Source organism: Petromyzon marinus, chromosome 68 (assembly GCF_048934315.1).
Source record: "Petromyzon marinus isolate PM22_M1 ecotype Great Lakes invasive population chromosome 68, UKy_Petmar_22M1.pri1.0, whole genome shotgun sequence".
NCBI lineage: Eukaryota > Metazoa > Chordata > Hyperoartia > Petromyzontiformes > Petromyzontidae > Petromyzon > Petromyzon marinus.
This window is the reverse complement of record NC_133734.1, coordinates 4,743,865-4,761,980: the sequence shown is the minus strand read 5'-3', so window position 1 is coordinate 4,761,980 and position 18,116 is coordinate 4,743,865. Positions and strand designations below refer to the sequence as shown.

The 18,116-nt window shown below is 53.3% G+C and overlaps 1 protein-coding gene across 2 annotated transcripts in view; it reads left to right on the top strand.

Moving 5' to 3' along the window:
• POLR3A (RNA polymerase III subunit A) overlaps nt 1–18,116 on the top strand; it is a 92,182-nt gene that overhangs the window by 9,555 nt on the left and 64,511 nt on the right. For both annotated transcript variants that reach the window (XM_076054824.1, XM_032978694.2), the window contains 9 exons: nt 1,219–1,390; nt 5,819–5,973; nt 6,809–7,150; nt 7,593–7,755; nt 11,589–11,725; nt 11,904–12,007; nt 12,150–12,291; nt 13,737–13,877; nt 14,749–14,818. In XM_076054824.1, coding sequence (XP_075910939.1) covers nt 1,219–1,390; nt 5,819–5,973; nt 6,809–7,150; nt 7,593–7,755; nt 11,589–11,725; nt 11,904–12,007; nt 12,150–12,291; nt 13,737–13,877; nt 14,749–14,818 — 1,426 coding nt within the window. The remainder of the gene's footprint in view (nt 1–1,218; nt 1,391–5,818; nt 5,974–6,808; nt 7,151–7,592; nt 7,756–11,588; nt 11,726–11,903; nt 12,008–12,149; nt 12,292–13,736; nt 13,878–14,748; nt 14,819–18,116) is intronic.

Below are 18,116 nucleotides of genomic sequence, written 5' to 3'. Positions count from 1 at the left end.
CTACCTCGCCTGGTACGCAGGAGGTCACGGGTTGCATCACATGACCTTGTGAGATGTTGACTACCTCGCCCGGTACGCAGGCGGTCGCAGGTTGCATCACATGACCCTGTGAGATGTTGACTACCTCGCCTGGTACGCAGGAGGTTGCGGGTTGCATCACATGACCCTGTGAGATGCTGACTAGCTGGGGAGATGTTGACTAGCCTCGCCTGGTACGCAGGAGGTCACGGGTTCCATCCTTGTGTGTGTGCGTGTAGATGATCTGCAAGTCTTGTGTATGTATATACAGTATATATTATGTAGTATATATAGTATGTATATATGTGTGTGTGTGCGTGTAGATGATCTTCAAGTCTTGTGTATGTATATACAGTATATATCATATAGTATTTATATAGTATGTATATATGTGTGTGTGTGTGCATGTGTGCGTGTATATGATCTGCAAGTCTTGTGTATGTACATATTATATAGTAAATATATAGTATGTATATATGTGTGTGTGTGCGTGTAGATGATCTGCAATTCTTGTGTATGTATATATAGTATATATAGTATGTATATATGTGTGTTTGTGTGTGTGCGTGTAGATGATCTGCAAGTCTTGTGTATGTATATATAGTATATATTATATAGTATATAATATAGTATATATAGTATATATTATATAGTATATATAGTATATATTATATAGTATATATAGTATGTATATATATGTGTGTGCGTGTAGATGATCTGCAAGTCTTGTGTATGTATATATAGTATATATTATATAGTATGTATATATGTGTGTGTGTGTGCGTGTAGATGATCTGCAAGTCTTGTGTATGTATATATAGTATATATTATATAGTATGTATATATGTGTGTGTGCGTGTAGATGATCTGCAAGTCTTGTGTATGTTTATACAGTATATATAGTATGTATATATGTGTGTGTGTGCGTGTAGATGATCTGCAAGTCTTGTGCATGTATATATATTATATAGTATATATAGTATGTATATATGTGTGTGTGTGCGCGTGTAGATGATCTGCAAGTCTTGTGTATGTATATATAGTATATATTATATAGTATATATAGTATGTATATATGTGTGTGTGTGTGCGTGTAGATGATCTGCAAGTCTTGTGTATATATTATATAGTATATATAGTATATATTATATAGTATATATAATGTATATAATGTATATGTGTGTGTGTGTGTGCGTGTAGATGATCTGCAAGAGCTGCTCCCGTGTGCTGCTGCGTCCCGCTGAGCGCTCTGCCCTGCTCGAGTCTCTGCGGCGCCCTGGCCTCAAATACCTCCACAAACGCTCGCTCAAACGCACGGCAACGGAGCGCTGCCGCAAGACGCAGCGGTGTCCTCACTGTGGAGCTGTTAACGGTGACGTCTCTCTGTGTGTCTGTGTGTGTCTGTGTGTCTGTGTGTGTCTGTGTGTGTCTGTGTGTGTCTGTGTGTGTGTGTCTGTGTGTGTCTGTGTGTGTCTGTGTGTGTGTGTGTCTGTGTCTGTGTGTGTGTGTGTCTGTGTGTGTGTGTCTGTGTGTGTGTGTCTGTGTGTGTGTGTGTCTGTGTGTGTGTCTGTGTGTGTGTCTGTGTGTGTGTCTGTGTGTGTGTCTGTGTGTCTGTGTGTGTCTGTGTGTGTGTGTCCACACAACATCATGCATCCACACAACATCATGGATGCATGCCGGGTCCAAGCAAGAACATCTGCTGGATTACATAGTGACGGACCAGCGAATGCGAGCCCATGTCCTTGACACCAGGACCTACCGTGGAGCTGATCTGCCCTCTGACCATCGACTAGTCATCTGTAAGATGCGCCTGCCATTCTTCCACTCCGGTGGTGGGTGTACACCCAGGACCCCATTCCAACCTAAAGTGGCCTGGTCTCAGTTATCTGATGAAAGTTGCAAGCGAGAATTTCATCATCGCTTGCGGCTGGGATTGGCATCGTCCCCGACTCCTCCTGATGTCGAGGGTAAATGGGCGAGGTTTAGGACTGTGACTCATGCAGCTGCAATGGCTGCTTTGGGTACGCGGTCCAGACCTCCCCAGACACCCTGGATGACAGAGGAGTTGTTCACGATGGTTGAGAAAAAGCGACAGGCCCACTGTCATCGGCTACAGAATCCCACGTCAGAGAATGAGGAGGCTTACCGCAGCCTTCGCTCGGAGGTTCGGAGAGCCGTGAGGCGCTGCAAGGATGGGTGGTGGTCGCGGGTTGCTGAGGAGATGGAGTCTGCCTCAGTGGCCCGTGATCACAAATCTCTATTTAACTCCATCAAAAAAGTAACCTGCAGCACCACACCTATTACCATCATTAGGGGAAAAAACGGTGATCCAATTTCCGACCCCCAGGAACAGGTTCGCAGATTTGCTGAGCATTTCTGTGAGATCCTGGGGGAGGGAAAATCCCTCAGCCAGGAAAACATCGTGGCACAAAGTGAGGATGACCCTGCTGAGGCTGCGGTGCCTCAAATATTGGATGAAGTCACCCCCTGTGAGTGGCTGGCTGAGGTGCCATCTGCTGAGGAAGTATTGAAGGCGATCCGGAGTCTGAGACCAGGAAAGGCAGCGGGCAGAGATGATCTCCCAAGCGAAATGCTGAGGGAGGGTGGCGTTTGTGCACAGACTGCCCTATATGACATCATAACAACAGTCTGGACCACTGGACGGGTTCCGCAGGATTGGAAGGATGCCCTGGTGGTCCCCCTTTTTAAGAAGGGGGACCGCACAGACTGTAACAACTACAGGGGCATCTCACTCCTCAGTGTGCCGGGAAAGGTCCTGGCAAGGATTATTCAGCATCGCCTTGCCAGGCACGCTGAGGAGAGGCTTGCGGAGCCCCAATGCGGTTTCAGGAAAGGGCGGTCCTGCACAGATGCCATATTTTCTGTCCGTCTGCTACAGCAGAGGTGTAGGGAATTCCAACAAGACCTACATCTCTGCTTTATTGACCTGGTCAAGGCCTATGATACCATCAGTAGGCCTGGGCTCTGGGTCGTTCTTCGTGCTTTTGGAGTACCTGACCCTCTGCTCACGATCATTAAGGACCTTCATGATGGTGAGCGGGCCCGGGTAAAACTACGTGGCCGGGAGTCAGAGCCATTCCCTGTACACCTTGGGGTGCGACAGGGATGTCCTCTGGCTCCCACATTATTTAACATCTATTTTGACCACGTAGTTCGTGAAGCCTTCAATAGCTCTACCGGGGGAATCTCCATATGGTACAGATATAATGGGAGGCTAATCGATGCCCGGGTGCGGTCAAGGGATGGCTCCCTATTGCTCAACCACGTTATGTATGCTGATGACTTGGTAATAGCTGCTCAGTCAGAGGAGGAGTTGGAGACGCTGCTGCTGAGACTGGAGCGTGCCACTAAGAGGTGGGGCCTTACCATCAGCCCCACCAAAACTAAGCACCTGCCTGGGTATTTTGTACCATCGGACACTCCACCCCCACAACTCCCAATCGGTGATGGGGCAGTTGTGGAGAGAGTGGAGAGTTTCCCATACCTGGGCAGTGTGCTTATGACTGGCTCCAGTTTAACAGCAGAGGTCTCACTCCGAATCAGTCGAGCGGCAATATCTTTTCATCGGTTGCGTAACGCTGTGTGGAAGCTACCTGGTCTGTCGCTCCGCACTAAGCTTCAGGTCTTCTCGGCCACGGTCATTCCCTCCCTTCTCTACGCTTGCGAAACGTGGACCCCCCTAATGGAACATCTTCGCCGGTTAGAAACATTTAGGCTGGCCTGCCTACGATCCATCCTGGGTTTAACCAGACTGGATTGTGTGAGGAGCTCACAAATCCTTGAAAGATCTGGGCAGGGTCCCATCGGTGAGCTCCTCCGGCAGGCAAGGCTGCGATGGCTGGGTCATGTAGCCCGCATGCCCAGCCACCGCATGCCGAAACAGCTTTTGTTTGGCCGGATTGAGGGGGCTAAGCGGGCGCGGCACGGGCTAGAGAAGAGATGGAGTGATGTGGTACAGGAGGACGTGGAGCTGAGTGGACTTGCCGATGACTGGTACCAGCGGTGTCAAGATCGGCCTCTGTGGAGGAGGCTCGTGAAGGATGCTACTGGGCAGTTGGAGGCAGTCGCCCTCCAACAACAACGGAGGGCGGAGGAGCGACGCTCACAACAGCGAGCGGAGCGCCGGGTGGCTAAAGCACAGCAGGTTGGCACAGTAGGGGGCACAGGTGGTGCATCAGCCAGTCATCTCAGTCAGTCGACCCGTGGCACCTGGGTCTGCCCCGTGACCTCCTGCCAGCGGGCGTTCGACACTTCACGTGGCCTCAGGGTGCACATAGCCTGGCACAAGCGTCGTGGTGACGTCACCGCCACTTAGTGGCGAATGGCGGTTGTTGTTGTTGTGTGTGTGTGTCTGTGTGTGTGTGTGTCTGTGTGTCTGTGTGTGTGTGTGTCTGTGTGTGTCTGTGTGTCTGTGTGTGTGTGTGTGTCTGTGTGTGTGTCTGTGTGTGTGTGTGTCTGTGTGTGTCTGTTTGTGTCTGTGTGTGTGTCTGTGTGTGTGTCTGTGTGTGTCTGTGTGTGTCTGTGTGTGTCTGTGTGTGTGTGTCTGTGTGTGTGTGTGTGTGTCTGTGTGTGTGTGTCTGTGTGTGTGTGTCTGTGTGTCTGTCTGTGTGTCTGTCTGTGTGTATGTGTCTGTGTGTGTGTGTGTCTGTGTGTGTGTGTGTCTGTGTGTGTGTGTGTGTGTCTGTGTGTGTCTGTGTGTGTCTGTGTGTCTGTGTGTCTGTCTGTGTGTCTGTCTGTGTGTCTGTCTGTGTGTGTCTGTCTGTGTGTCTGTCTGTGTGTGTGTGACCGGCTCCAGTTTAACAGCAGAGGTCTCACTCCGAATCAGTCGAGTGGCAATATCTTTTCATTTGTTGCGTAACGCTGTGTGGAAGCTACCTGGTCTGTCGCTCCGCATTAAGCTTCAGGTCTTCTCGACCACGGTCATTCCCTCCCTTCTCTACGCTTGAGAAACATGGACCCCCCTAATGGAACATCTTCGCCGGTTAGAAACATTTAGGCTGGCCTGCCTACGATCCATCCTGGGTTTAACCAGACTGGATTGTGTGAGGACCTCAGAAATCCTTGAAAGATCTGGGCAAGGTCCCACCGGTGAGCTCCTCCGGCAGGCAAGGCTGCGATGGCTGGGTCATGTAGCCCACATGCCCAGCCACCGCATGCCGAAACAGCTTTTGTTCGGCCGGATCGAGGGGGCTAAACGGGCGCGGCACAGGCTAGAGAAGAGATGGAGTGATGTGGTACAGAAGGACGTGGAGCTGAGTGAACTTGCCGATGACTGGTACCAGCGGTGTCAAGATCGGCCTCTGTGGAGGAGGCTCGTGAAGGATGCCACTGGGCAGTTGGAGGCAGTCGCCCTCCAACAACAACGGAGGGCGGAGGAGCGACGCTCACACCAACGAGCGGAGCGCCGGGTGGCTAAAGCACAGCAGGTTGGCACAGTAGGGAGCACAGGTGGTGCATCAGCCAGTCATCTCAGTCAACCCGTGGCACCTGGGTCTGCCCCGTGACCTCCTGCCAGCGGGCGTTCGACACTTCACGTGGCCTCAGGGCCTGGCACAAGCGTCGTGGGGACGTCACTGCCACTTAGTGGGTGAATGGCGGTTATTGTGTGACTGTGTGTGTGTATCTGTCTGTGTGTGTGTCTGTGTGTGTCTGTGTCTTTGTGTGTGTCTATATGTCTGTATGTGTCTGTGTGTCTATATGTCTGTGTGTCTGTGTGCGTGTGTCTGTGTGTGTCTGTGTGTGTCTGTGTGTGTCTATATGTCTGTGTGTGTGTCTCTAGGCGTGGTGAAGAAGTGTGGCCTCTTGAAGATTGTCCACGAGAGGTTTCGTGCCACCGCCCGCAAGGCCGACCCCGAGGTGGCCGCTCACCACGCCAGCTTCAGCACGGCCATCGAACACAACCGGGAAATCGAACCTCTCCTCTCACGCGCACAGGTGAGTCGCCCGCTCACCACATCGCTCACCACAGCGCTCACCAACCCACTCACCCACTCACCCACCCACCCATTCAGCCACTCACCCACCCACCCACTCAGCCACTCACCCACCCACCCACTCACCCACCCACCCACTCACCCACTAACCCACCCACTCACCCGCTAACCCACCCACTCACCCGCTAACCCACCCACCCACTTACCCACCCACCCACTCACCCACCCACCCACTCACCCACCCACCCAATCACCCACTCACCCACCCACCCACCCACTCACCCGCTAACCCACCCACCCACTTACCCACCCACCCACTCACCCACCCACTCACCCACCCACCCACTCACCCACCCACCCACTCACCCACTCACCCACTCACCCACCCACCCACTCACCACCCACCGACTCACCCACTCACCCACCCACTCACCCACCCACCCACTCACCCACTAACCCACTCACCCACTTACCCACCCACCCAGTCACCCACCCACCCACCCACTCACCCACTCCCCCACTCACCCACTCACTCACTCACTCACCCACCCACTCACTCACTAACCCACTCACCCACTAACCCACCCACTCACTCACTCAACCACCCACTCACCCACTAACCCACCCACCCATTACCCACCCACCCACCCACTCACCCACTCACTCACCCACCCACTCATCCACTAACCCACTCACCCACTAACCCACCCACCCACCTACCCACTCACCCACTCACCCACCCACCCACTCACCCACTCACCCACCCACCCACTCACCCACTCACCCACTCACCCACTCATCCACCCCCCCCCTCACCCACCCCCTCACCCCCTCAGGAGACGCTGAATCCCCTGGTGGTCCTCGCCCTGCTGGAGCGAATCCCCGACGAGGATGTCCCCCTGTTGCTCATGAGCACCGGTCCATCCGCAACACCCCCCGTATCCGCCGCGGCCGCCCCCGTATCCGCCGCGGCCGCCCCCGTATCCGCCGCGGCCGCCCCCGTATCCGCCGCGGCGTGGTCGCTGGGCCGTCCCGAGGATCTCCTCCTCCGGCGTCTTCCGGTGCCGCCGCTGTGCGTCCGCCCGTCGGTGGTGAGCGACGTAAAGTCGGGAACCAACGAAGACGACCTCACGATGAAGCTGACGGAGATCTTGTTCCTCAACGACGTCATTAAGAAGGTGACTCAGTCAATCACTCAGTCAGTCACTCACTCACTCACTTAGTTACTCAGTCAGTCACTCAGTCACTCAGTCATTCACTCAGTCAGTCACTCAGTCAGTCACTTAGTTACTCAGTCACTCAGTCAGTCAGTCGCTCAGTCAGTCACTCAGTCACTCAGTCACTCAGTCAGTCACTCAGTCACTCAGTCACTCAGTCAGTCACTCAGTCAGTCACTCAGTCACTCAGTCAGTCACTCAGTCAGTCAGTCACTCAGTCACTCAGTTGCTCAGTCATCCACTCAGTCGCTGAGTCATCCACTCACTCACCATACACTCCCTCTCTCTCTGTCTCTCTCTGTGTCTCTCTGTGTCTCTCTGTCTCTCTCTGTCTCTCTCTCTGTCTCTCTCTGTCTCTCTCTGTGTCTCTCTCTGTCTCTCTCTGTGTCTCTCTGTGTCTCAGCACCGTGCGTCAGGCGCTAAGAGCCAGATGATCATGGAGGATTGGGACTTTTTGCAGCTGCAATGTGCCCTCTACATCAACAGCGAACTCTCCGGAATTCCTCTCAACATGGCGCCCAAAAAGTGGACCAGAGGATTTGTGCAGAGGCTCAAGGGGAAGCAAGGTGGTGGTGGTGTTGTTGTTGTTGTGTGTCACTGTGTGTGTCACTGTGTATGTGTGTGTGTCACTGTGTGCGTGTGTCACTGTGTGTGTCACTGTGTGTGTGTGTGTGTGTCAGTCCGGCAAATCAACCCCCTACCTCCTCGCGGTGCCGGACGGCCAACTCTGTCGTGGACAGTGCTGTGGGGGGAGGGCTAATTCCGATTGGCTCCTCCCCTCATGGCGTCTGTGACCACCACAGTGGCTAAACGGGGGCTCTGGACGGGTGCGAGGGGCTGGTAACCCCTCCACCTTCAAAAATTTACCGCTAAAATATGTAACTAATAAGCTTGTGCCGGAGGCCCCGGGGGGACAGGCGTCTATGATGTTTCCTGGCCAAACCCCAATTGGCGGAGCCAGGCGATTGAATCTCTACCCTCGGGGCTCCTCCAGAAACAACAAAAAGCCACTTCGTGTGGCTACGTGGAATGTTCGAATGCTCACTGCGGAGGAGAGGCTGCCACTCCTCTGTTGGGAGCTGGACCGGTACCGCCTGGATTTCTGTGGCATTCAGTAGGTCCGGTGGACCGGTTCTGGCTCCTGCCACCATGAGGGGTGGACAGTCCTCTACTCGGGGCAGCAGACTGCCAAACAACAGGGTGTGGCTCTTCTTTTGAACAAAAGAATGAAGGGGGCGTGTGAGCGTGGCGGTGAGGTGTGGGAAGCTGTAAGCCCCAGGCTACTTTGGGCTCGCATTCCCATCAATCGGAGGCGAGGAGTGGTGGTCGTGGTTACTTATGCCCCCACCGAAGACGAACATCCGTGGAGGGATGCAGGCAAAGCCGATGAGTCAGATGCCTTCTATGACCTCCTGTCACAGGTGCTGGCTAAAGTGGCCCCTCGGGATAGAGTCATCTTGTTGGGTGACTTCAATGCCCGAGTTGGTCATGATACTGGCACCTGGTCTGGAGTGATTGGAGGGCATGGGCCAGATCAGCTCAATAACAACGGTAGGAGGCTGCTAGATTTTTGTGCAGCCCATGGGCTTGTAATTACCAACACGCTGTTCTGGCATCGGCGCATCCACACAACATCACAGATGCATGCCGGGTCCAAGCAAGAACATCTGCTGGACTACATAGTGACGGACCAGCGGATACGAGCCCATGTCCTTGACACCAGGACCTACCGTGGAGCTGATCTGCCCTCTGACCATCGACTAGTCATCTGTAAGATGCGCCTGCCATTCTTCCACTCCCGTGGTGGGTGTACACCCAGGACCCCATTCCAACCTAAAGTGACCTGATCTCAGTTATCTGATGAAAGTTTGGATGCGAGAATTTCATCATCGCTTGCGGTTGGGGTTGGCATCGTCCCCCACTCCTTCTGATGTCGAGGGTAAATGGGCGAGGTTTAGGACTGTGACTCATGCAGCTGCATTGGCTGCTTTAGGTACGCGGTCCAGACCTCCCCAGAGACCCTGGCTGACAGAGGAGGTGTTCAGGATAGTTGAGAAAAAGTGACAGGTCCACTCTCATCGGCTACAGAATCCCACGTCAGAGAATGAGGAGGCTTACCGCAGCCTTCGCTCGGAGGTTCGGAGAGCCGTGAGGCGCTGCAAGGATGGGTGGTGGTCGCGGATTGCTGAGGAGATGGAGTCTGCCTCCGTGGCCCGTGATCACAAATCTCTATTTAACTCCAAAAAAGTAACCTGCAGCACCACACCTATTACCATCATTAGGGGACAAAACGGTGATCCAATCTCCAACCCCCAAGAACAATTTCCAGATTTGCTGAGCATTTCTGTTAGGTCCTGGGGGAGGGGAAATCCCTCCGCCAGGAAAACATCGTTGCACAAAGTGTGGATGACCCTGCTGATGCTGCGGTGCCTCATATATTGGAGGAAGTCACCCCCTGTGAGTGGCTGGCTGAGGTGCCATCTGTTGAGGAAGTACAGAAGGCGATCCGGAGTCTGAGACCAGGAAAGGCACTGGGCAGAGATGGTCTCCGAGGGAGGGTGGCGTTTGTGCACAGACTGCCCTATATGGCATCATAACAACAGTCTGGACCACTGGACGGGTTCCGCAGGATTGGAAGGATGCCCTGGTGGTCCCCCTCTTTAAGAAGGGGGACCGCACAGACTGTAACAACTACAGGGGCATCTCACTCCTCAGTGTGCCAGGAAAGGTCCTGGAAAGGATTGTTCAACATCGCCTTGCCAGGCACGCTGAGGAGAGGCTTGCGGAGCCCCAATGCGGTTTCAGGAAAGGGCGGTCCTGCACAGATGCCATTTTTTCTGTCCGTCTGCTACAGCAGAGGTGTAGGGAATTCCAGCAAGACCTACATCTCTGCTTTATTGACCTGGTCAAGGCCTATGATACCATCAGAAGGCCTGGGCTCTGGGTTCTTCGTGCTTTCGGAGTCCCTGACCCTTTGCTCATGATCATTTAGGACCTTCATGATGGTGAGCGGGCCCAGGTAAAACTTCGTGGCCGGGAGTCCGAGCCATTCCCTGTACACCTTGGGGTGCGACGGGGATGTCCTCTGGCTCCCACATTATTTAACATCTATTTTGACCACATAGTTCGTGAAGCCTTCAATAGCTGTACCGGGGGAATCTCCATTTGGTACAGATATAATGGGAGGCTGATCGATGCCCGGCTGCGGTCAAGGGATGACTCCCTATTGCTCAACCATGTTATGTATGCCAATGATTTTTGTAACAGCTGCTCATTCAGTGGAGGAGTTGGAGATGCTGCTGCTGAGACTGGAGCGTGCCACTAAGAAATGGGGCCTTACCATCAGCCCCACCAAAACTAAGCACCTGCCTGGGTATTGTGTACCATCGGACACTCCACCCCCACAACTCCTAATCGGTGATGGGGCAGTTGTGGAGAGAGTGGAGAGTTTCCCATACCTGGGAAGTGTGCTTATGACCGGTTCCAGTTTAACAGCAGAGGTCTCACTCCGAATCAGTCGAGCGGCAATATCTTTTCATCGGTCGCGTAACGCTGTGTGGAAGCTACCTGGTCTGTCGCTCCGCACTAAGCTTCAGGTCTTCTCGGCCACGGTCATTCCCTCCCTTCTCTACGCTTGCGAAAAGTGGACCCCCCTAATGGAACATCTTCGCCGGTTTGAAACATTTAGGCTGGCCTGCCTACGATCCATCCTGGGTTTAACCAGGCTGGATTGTGTGAGGAGCTCACAAATCTTTGAAAGATCTGGGCACGGTCCCAACGGTGAGCTCCTCCGGCGGGCAAGGCTGCGTTGGCTGGGTCATGTAGCCCGCATGCCCAGCCACCGCATGCCGAAACAGCTTTTGTTCGGCCGGATCGAGGGGGCTAAACGGGCGCGGCACCGCTAGAGAAGAGATGGAGTGACGTGGTACAGGAGGACGTGGAGCTGAATGGACTTGCCGATGACTGGTACCAGCGGTGTCAAGATCGGCCTCTGTGGAGGAGGCTCGTGAAGGACGCTACTGGGCAGTTGGAGGCAGTCGCCCTCCAACATCAACGGAGGGCGGAGGAGCGACGCTCACAACAACGGGCGGAGCACCGGGTGGCTAAGGCACAGCAGGTTGGCACAGTATGGGGCACAGGTGGTGCATCAGCCAGTCATCTCAGTCATCTCAGTCGACCCGTGGCACCTGGGTCTACCCCGTGACCTCCTGCAGCGGGCGTTCGACACTTCACGTGGCCTCAAGGTGCACATGGCCTGGTACAAGCGTCGTGGTGACGTCACCGCCACTTAGTGGCGAATGGCGGTTATTGTTGTGTGTGTGTGTCACTGTTTGTGTGTGTGTCACTGTGTGTGTGTGTGTGTCACTGTGTGTGTGTCACTGTGTGTGTGTCACCGCAGGGCGTTTCCGTGGCAACCTGTCCGGCAAGCGTGTTGACTTCTCTAGCCGGACGGTGATCTCCCCGGACCCAAACTTACGCATTGACGAGGTCGCTGTACCGGTTCACGTGGCGCGCATTCTCACCTACCCAGAGCGGGTGAGTGGGTGGTGAGTGGGTGGTGAGTGAGTGAGTGGGTGCTGAGTGGGTGGTGAGTGAATGAGTGGGTGAGTGGGTGAGTGAGTGGGTGAGTGGGTGGGTGAGTGGGTGTGTGTGAGTGTGTGTCTGTGTGTGTGTGTGTCTGTGTGTGTATCTGTGTGTGTGTGTCTGTGGTCAGGTGACCAAAGCGAACCTGGAGCTGATGAGGAAGTTGGTGATGAGAGGCTGTGACGAGCACCCTGGGGCCAACTTCATCCAGCAGAGACAGAACAACATGAAGAGGTGACACACACAGACACACACAGACACACACACACACAGACACACACAGACACACACACACAGACACACACACAGACACACACAGACACACACACATACAGACACTCAACGCCCCCGTGACCGCTCTCCGCCCCCTGTGCAGGTTCCTGAGGTACGGCAACCGCGAGAAGATGGCGCAGGAGCTCCGCCTGGGCGACATTGTGGAGAGGCATCTCATGGATGGTGACGTGGTGCTCTTTAATCGTCAGCCGTCGCTGCACAAGCTGAGCATCATGGCTCACATTGTGAGTGGTACAGAGAGAGAGTGAGAGAGTGGGCGAGAGAGAGAGTGGGTGAGAGAGTGGGAGAGAGAGTGGGGGAGAGATAGAGAGTGAGAGAGTGAGCAAGAGAGAGTGGGAGAGAGAGAGAGTGGGGGAGAGTGGGAGACTGGGCGAGAGAGAGTGGGGGAGAGTGGGAGAGAGTGTGAGAGAGAGAGAGTAGGAGAGCCTTTTGACTTTTAACAACTTTTATTGCTGCCAGCAGCAAAAGCACTGGAGGCGATTTCGATATGAAATAGACAAAGTCACCAGCAACACAAATGAAAATAAACGTTACAAATCCACGCGCTGTGGCGCTAAAAAGGACCGCGCACAACACGAAAGAAAAGTCACGTGGTGGTGGTGGTGGTGGTCATTGCGCACGCCACGTTGACGAGCGAGCGCTTCAGAAGGTGAACACGAGGGTGCCGTCCACGCTAGTACAGAGGGCTTTTCCGGCTCCCCAGCGTTCGAAGAAGACGTGCACATCACCGACATGTGTGTGGTACGTGGCGTGCTCCAGTCGAAGCCGCGCCTTAAGCAGGCCCCTGAACACTGGACGCACGGAGCAGCCGTCAGTGTCACCTTCCAGCATCTTTTTCCTCGTTCTGTACACCGCCATCTTCGCCTGAGCACAGGCTAAGTTGGCGAGGTCATGGCGCTTGTTAGCCAGGTAAGGCACCACCCCATATACGAAGCTGCTGTTGTAGAAGAGAGAGAGTGGGAGAGTGGGAGAGAGAGTGGGAGAGAGAGTGGGAGAGAGAGTGAGAGAGAGAGTGAGAGAGTGGGAGAGAGAGTGGGAGAGAGAGTGAGAGAGAGAGTGAGAGAGTGGGAGAGAGAGTGGGAGAGAGAGAGAGTGGGTGAGAGAGAGTGGGAGAGAGAGAGTGGGAGAGAGAGAGTGGGAGAGAGAGAGAGTGGGAGAGAGAGAGTGGGAGAGAGAGAGGGAGAGAGAGAGTGGGAGAGAGAGTGGGAGAGAGAGAGAGTAGGAGAGAGAGAGTGGGAGAGAGAGAGTGGGAGAGAGAGAGAGAGTGGGAGAGAGAGTGGGAGAGAGAGAGAGTGGGAGAGAGAGAGTGGGGGAGAGAGAGAGAGTGGGGGAGAGACTTTGACTTTCAAGACACTTTTATTGCTGCCAGAAGCAGTGGCGATTTTGATACGAAAACAAAGTCACAAACAGCAAAGTGACCAAAACAGAACGGTAAAAAATAAACCGCGCGGCGCATCTGGCACCACGAGCGTGGCCACGTGGCGGCCGAGCACGCGACAAGGGGAAGCGGAGGGAGCGTTTCGGCCCAGTGGGGGCTCGTCCGGGACCTGCCCGCCGGTATTTGACCGAAGACGAAGCGTCACCTGCGTCGGATGGAAGACGTGTGTGTGTCCGTGTGTGTCCGTGTGTGTGTCTGTCTGTGTGTGTGTGTGTACGTGTGTGTCTGTAGGCGCGAGTGAAGCCCCACCGGACGTTCCGCTTCAACGAGTGCGTGTGCACGCCGTACAACGCGGACTTTGACGGCGACGAGATGAACCTCCACCTGCCCCAGACGGAGGAGGCCAAGGCGGAGGCGCTCATCCTGATGGGGGTGAGAGAGGGGGGCGATGTTGACTACCTCTCCAGGTACGCGGGAGGTAGTCGGTCTCGTCTGTGTGTGTGTGGTGTGTGTCTGGGTGTGTGTGGTGTGTGTGTCTGTGTGTGTGTCTGTGTGTGTATGTATGTGTGTGTGTGTGTCTGTGTGTGTGTAGTGTGTGTGTGTGTCTGTGTGTGATGTGTGTGTCTGTGTGTGTGTGTGTCTGTGTGGTGTGTGTCTATGTCTGGGTGTGTATGGTGTGTGTCTGTGTGTGTGTATGTGTCAGTGTGTGTGTCTGTGTGTGTGTGTGGTGTGTGTCTGTGTGTGGTGTGTGTGTGTGTCTGTGTGTGGTGTGTGTGTGTGTCTGTGTGTGGTGTGTGTGTGTCTGTGCCTCAAGGTGCACATGGCCTGGCACAAGCGTCGTGGTGACGTCACCGCCACTTAGTGGCGAATGGCGGTTGTTGTTGTGTTTGTGTGGTGTGTGTCTATGTGTGGTGTTTGTATGTAGGTGTGTGTGTGTCTGTGTGTGTGTGTGGTGTTTGACTGTGTGGTGTGTGTGTGTCACTGTGTGTGTGAGCGGTAGTGTAGCGGTTAGCGCTACGCTGCGCTACGAACCTGGTGCCCCAGGTTAGTTTCCCGCTCACGGCCAACACCAGTGACGATTATCTGAACCGGTCCCGGGCTTCCCCTAGGTCGACTTAGCCTCAAATGAGTACCTTGTGCGGTGTTTAGTTAACATCGCCACTAGGGGAGACAAAGGCGGCCGGGCGTGGTGCTGGCCACCCACCTCCTCGTGCGCCGTTCCGGCCTTCATAGGTGCTCGCGAACAGCACTTGCCCCTACAGTCTGTTACAGGCTATACGGGGGATCTTTGTCTTTGTGTCAGACTAAGGCTAATCTCGTGACACCACGGAATGGTGAACCGCTCATCGCAGCCATCCAGGACTTCATCACCGGTAGGCCGACACTCTCTGTGTCTCTGTCTGTGTCTCTGTCTGTGTCTCTCGCTGTGTCTCTCGCTGTGTCTCTGTCTGTGTCTCTCTCTGTGTCTCTCGCTGTGTCTCTCTTTGTCTTTGTGTCTCTGTCTGTGTCTATCTCTGTGTCTCTGTCTCTCTGTGTCTCTGTGTGTCTGTCTGTGTCTGTCTGTGTCTCTCTCTGTCTGTGTCTATCTCTGTGTCTCTGTGTCTCTGTGTCTCTGGCTGTCTCTCTCTGTGTCTCTCGCTGTGTCTCTCTTTGTCTTTGTGTCTCTGTCTGTGTCTATCTCTGTGTCTCTGTCTCTCTGTGTCTCTGTGTGTCTGTCTGTGTCTGTCTGTGTCTCTCTCTGTCTGTGTCTATCTCTGTGTCTCTGTGTCTCTGTGTCTCTGGCTGTCTCTCTCTGTCTCTCTCTGTCTCTCTGTCTGTGTCTCTCTCTGTGTCTCTGTCTCTCTGTGTCTCTGTGTCTCTCTCTGTGTCTCTGTCTCTCTGTGTCTCTCTCTGTGTCTCTGTCTTTCTGTGTCTCTGTGTCTCTCTCTGTGTCTCTGTCTCTCTGTGTCGCTGTGTCTCTCTCTAAGTCTCTGTCTCTCTGTGTCTCTGTCTCTCTCTTTGTGTCTCTGTCTCTCTGTGTCTCTATGTCTCTCTCTGTGTCTCTCTCTGTGTCTCTGTCTGTGTCTATGTGTGTCTGTCGCTGTGTCTCTGTGTCTAAGTGTGTGTCTGTCTCTATGTGTGTGTCTCTGTGTCTATGTGTGTCTGACCGGCTCCAGTTTAACAGCAGAGGTCTCACTCCGAATCAGTCGAGCGGCAATATCTTTTCATCAGTTGCGTAATGCTGTGTGGAAGCTACCTGGTCTGTTGCTCCGCAATAAGCTTCAGGTCTTCTCGGCCACGGTAATTCCCTCCCTTCTCTACGCTTGCGAAACGTGGACCCCCGGTTAGAAACATTTAGGCTAGCCTGCCTATGATCCATCCTGGGTTTAACCAGGCTGGATTGTGTGAGGAGCTCACAAATCCTTGAAAGATCTGGGCAAGGTCCCATCGGTGAGCTCCGGCAGGCAAGGCTGCGTTGGCTGGGTCATGTAGCCCGCATGCCCAGCCACCGCATGCCCGAAACAGCTTTTGTTCGGCCGGATTGAGGGGGCTAAATGGGCGCGGCACGGGCTAGAGAAGAGATGGAGTGATGTGGTACAGGAGGACGTGGAGCTGAGTGGACTTGCCGATGACTGGTACCAGCGGTGTCAAGATCGGCCTCTGTGGTAGAGGCTCGTGAAGGATGCTACTGGGCAGTCGGAGGCAGTCGCCCTCCAACAACAACGGAGGGCGGAGGAGCGACGCTCACAACAACGAGCGGAGCGCCGGGTGGCTAAAGCATAGCAGGTTGGCACAGTAGGTGGCACAGGTGGTGCATCAGCCAATCATCTCAGTCATCTTAGTCAGTCGACCCGTGGCACTTGGGTCTGCCCGGTGACCTCCTGCCAGCGGGCGTTCGACACTTCTCGTGGCCTCAAAGTGCACATGGCCTGGCACAAGCGTCGTGGTGACGTCACCGCCACTTAGTGGGGAATGGCGGTTGTTGTTGTCTGTGTGTCTATGTGTGTGTGTCTGTGTGTCTATCTAGGTGGCTATCTTCTCCTTCACAAGGACACGTGTCTGTGTGTGTTTATGTGTGTCTTTGTGTGTGTGTCTGTGTGTCTATCTAGGTGGCTATCTTCTCACACACAAGGACACGTGTCTATGTGTGTGTCTATGTGTGTCTATGTGTGTGTGTCTGTGTGTCTATCTAGGTGGCTGTCTTTTCACACACAAGGACACGTGTCTATGTGTGTGTGTCTGTGTGTCTATCTAGGTGGCTATTTTCTCACACACAAGGACACGTGTCTATGTGTGTGTCTATGTGTCTGTGTGTCTATCTAGGTGGCTATCTTCTCACACACAAGGACACGTGTCTTTGTGTGTGTGTCTATGTGAGTGTGTTTGTGTGTCTATCTAGATGGCTATCTTCTCACACACAAGGACACGTGTCTATGTGTGTGTCTATGTGTCTGTGTGTCTATCTATGTGTTTATCTTCTCACACACAAGGACACGTGTCTATGTGTGTGTCTATGTGTCTGTGTGTCTATCTAGGTGGCTATCTTCTCCTACACAAGGACACGTGTCTATGTGTGTGTTTATGTGTGTCTTTGTGTGTGTGTATTTGTGTCTATCTAGGTAGCTATTTTCTCACACACAAGCACACGTGTCTATGTGTGTGTCTATGTGTCTGTGTGTCTATCTAGGTGGCTATCTTCTCACACACAAGGACACGTGTCTTTGTGTGTGTGTGTCTATGTGTGTGTATTTGTGTGTCTATCTAGATGGCTATCTTCTCACACACAAGGACACGTGTTTATGTGTGTGTCTATGTGTCTGTGTGTCTATCTAGGTGGCTATCTTCTCACACAAAAGGACACGTGTCTATGTGTGTCTATGTGTCTGTGTGTCTATCTAGGTGGTTATCTACTCACACACAAGGACACGTGTCTATGTGTGTGTCTATGTGTCTGTGTGTCTATCTTGGTGGTTATCTTCTCACACACAAGGACACGTGTCTATGTGTGTGTCTATGTGTCTGTGTGTCTATCTAGGTGGTTATCTTCTAACACACAAGGACACGTGTCTTTGTGTGTGTGTCTATGTGCGTGTGTTTGTGTCTATCTAGATGGCTATCTTCTCACACACAAGGACACGTGTCTATGTGTGTGTCTATGTGTCTGTGTGTCTATCTAGGTGGCTATCTTCTCACACACAAGGACACGTGTCTATGTGTGTGTCTATGTGTCTGTGTGTCTATCTACGTGGTTATCTTCTCACACACAAGGACACGTGTCTATGTGTGTCTCTATGTGTCTGTGTATCTATCTAGGTGGTTATCTTCTCACACACAAGGACACGTGTCTATGTGTGTGTCTATGTGTCTGTGTGTCTATCTAGGTGGTTATCTTCTCACACACAAGGACACGTGTCTTTGTGTGTGTGTGTCTATGTGTGTGTGTTTGTGTGTCTATCTAGATGGCTATCTTCTCACACACAAGGACACGTGTCTATGTGTGTGTCTGTGTGTCTATCTAGGTGGTTATCTTCTCACACACAAGGACACGTGTCTTTGTGTGTGTGTGTCTATGTGCGTGTGTTTGTGTGTCTATCTAGATGGCTATCTTCTCACACACAAGGACACGTGTCTATGTGTGTGTCTATGTGTCTGTGTGTCTATCTAGGTGGTTATCTTCTCACACACAAGGAC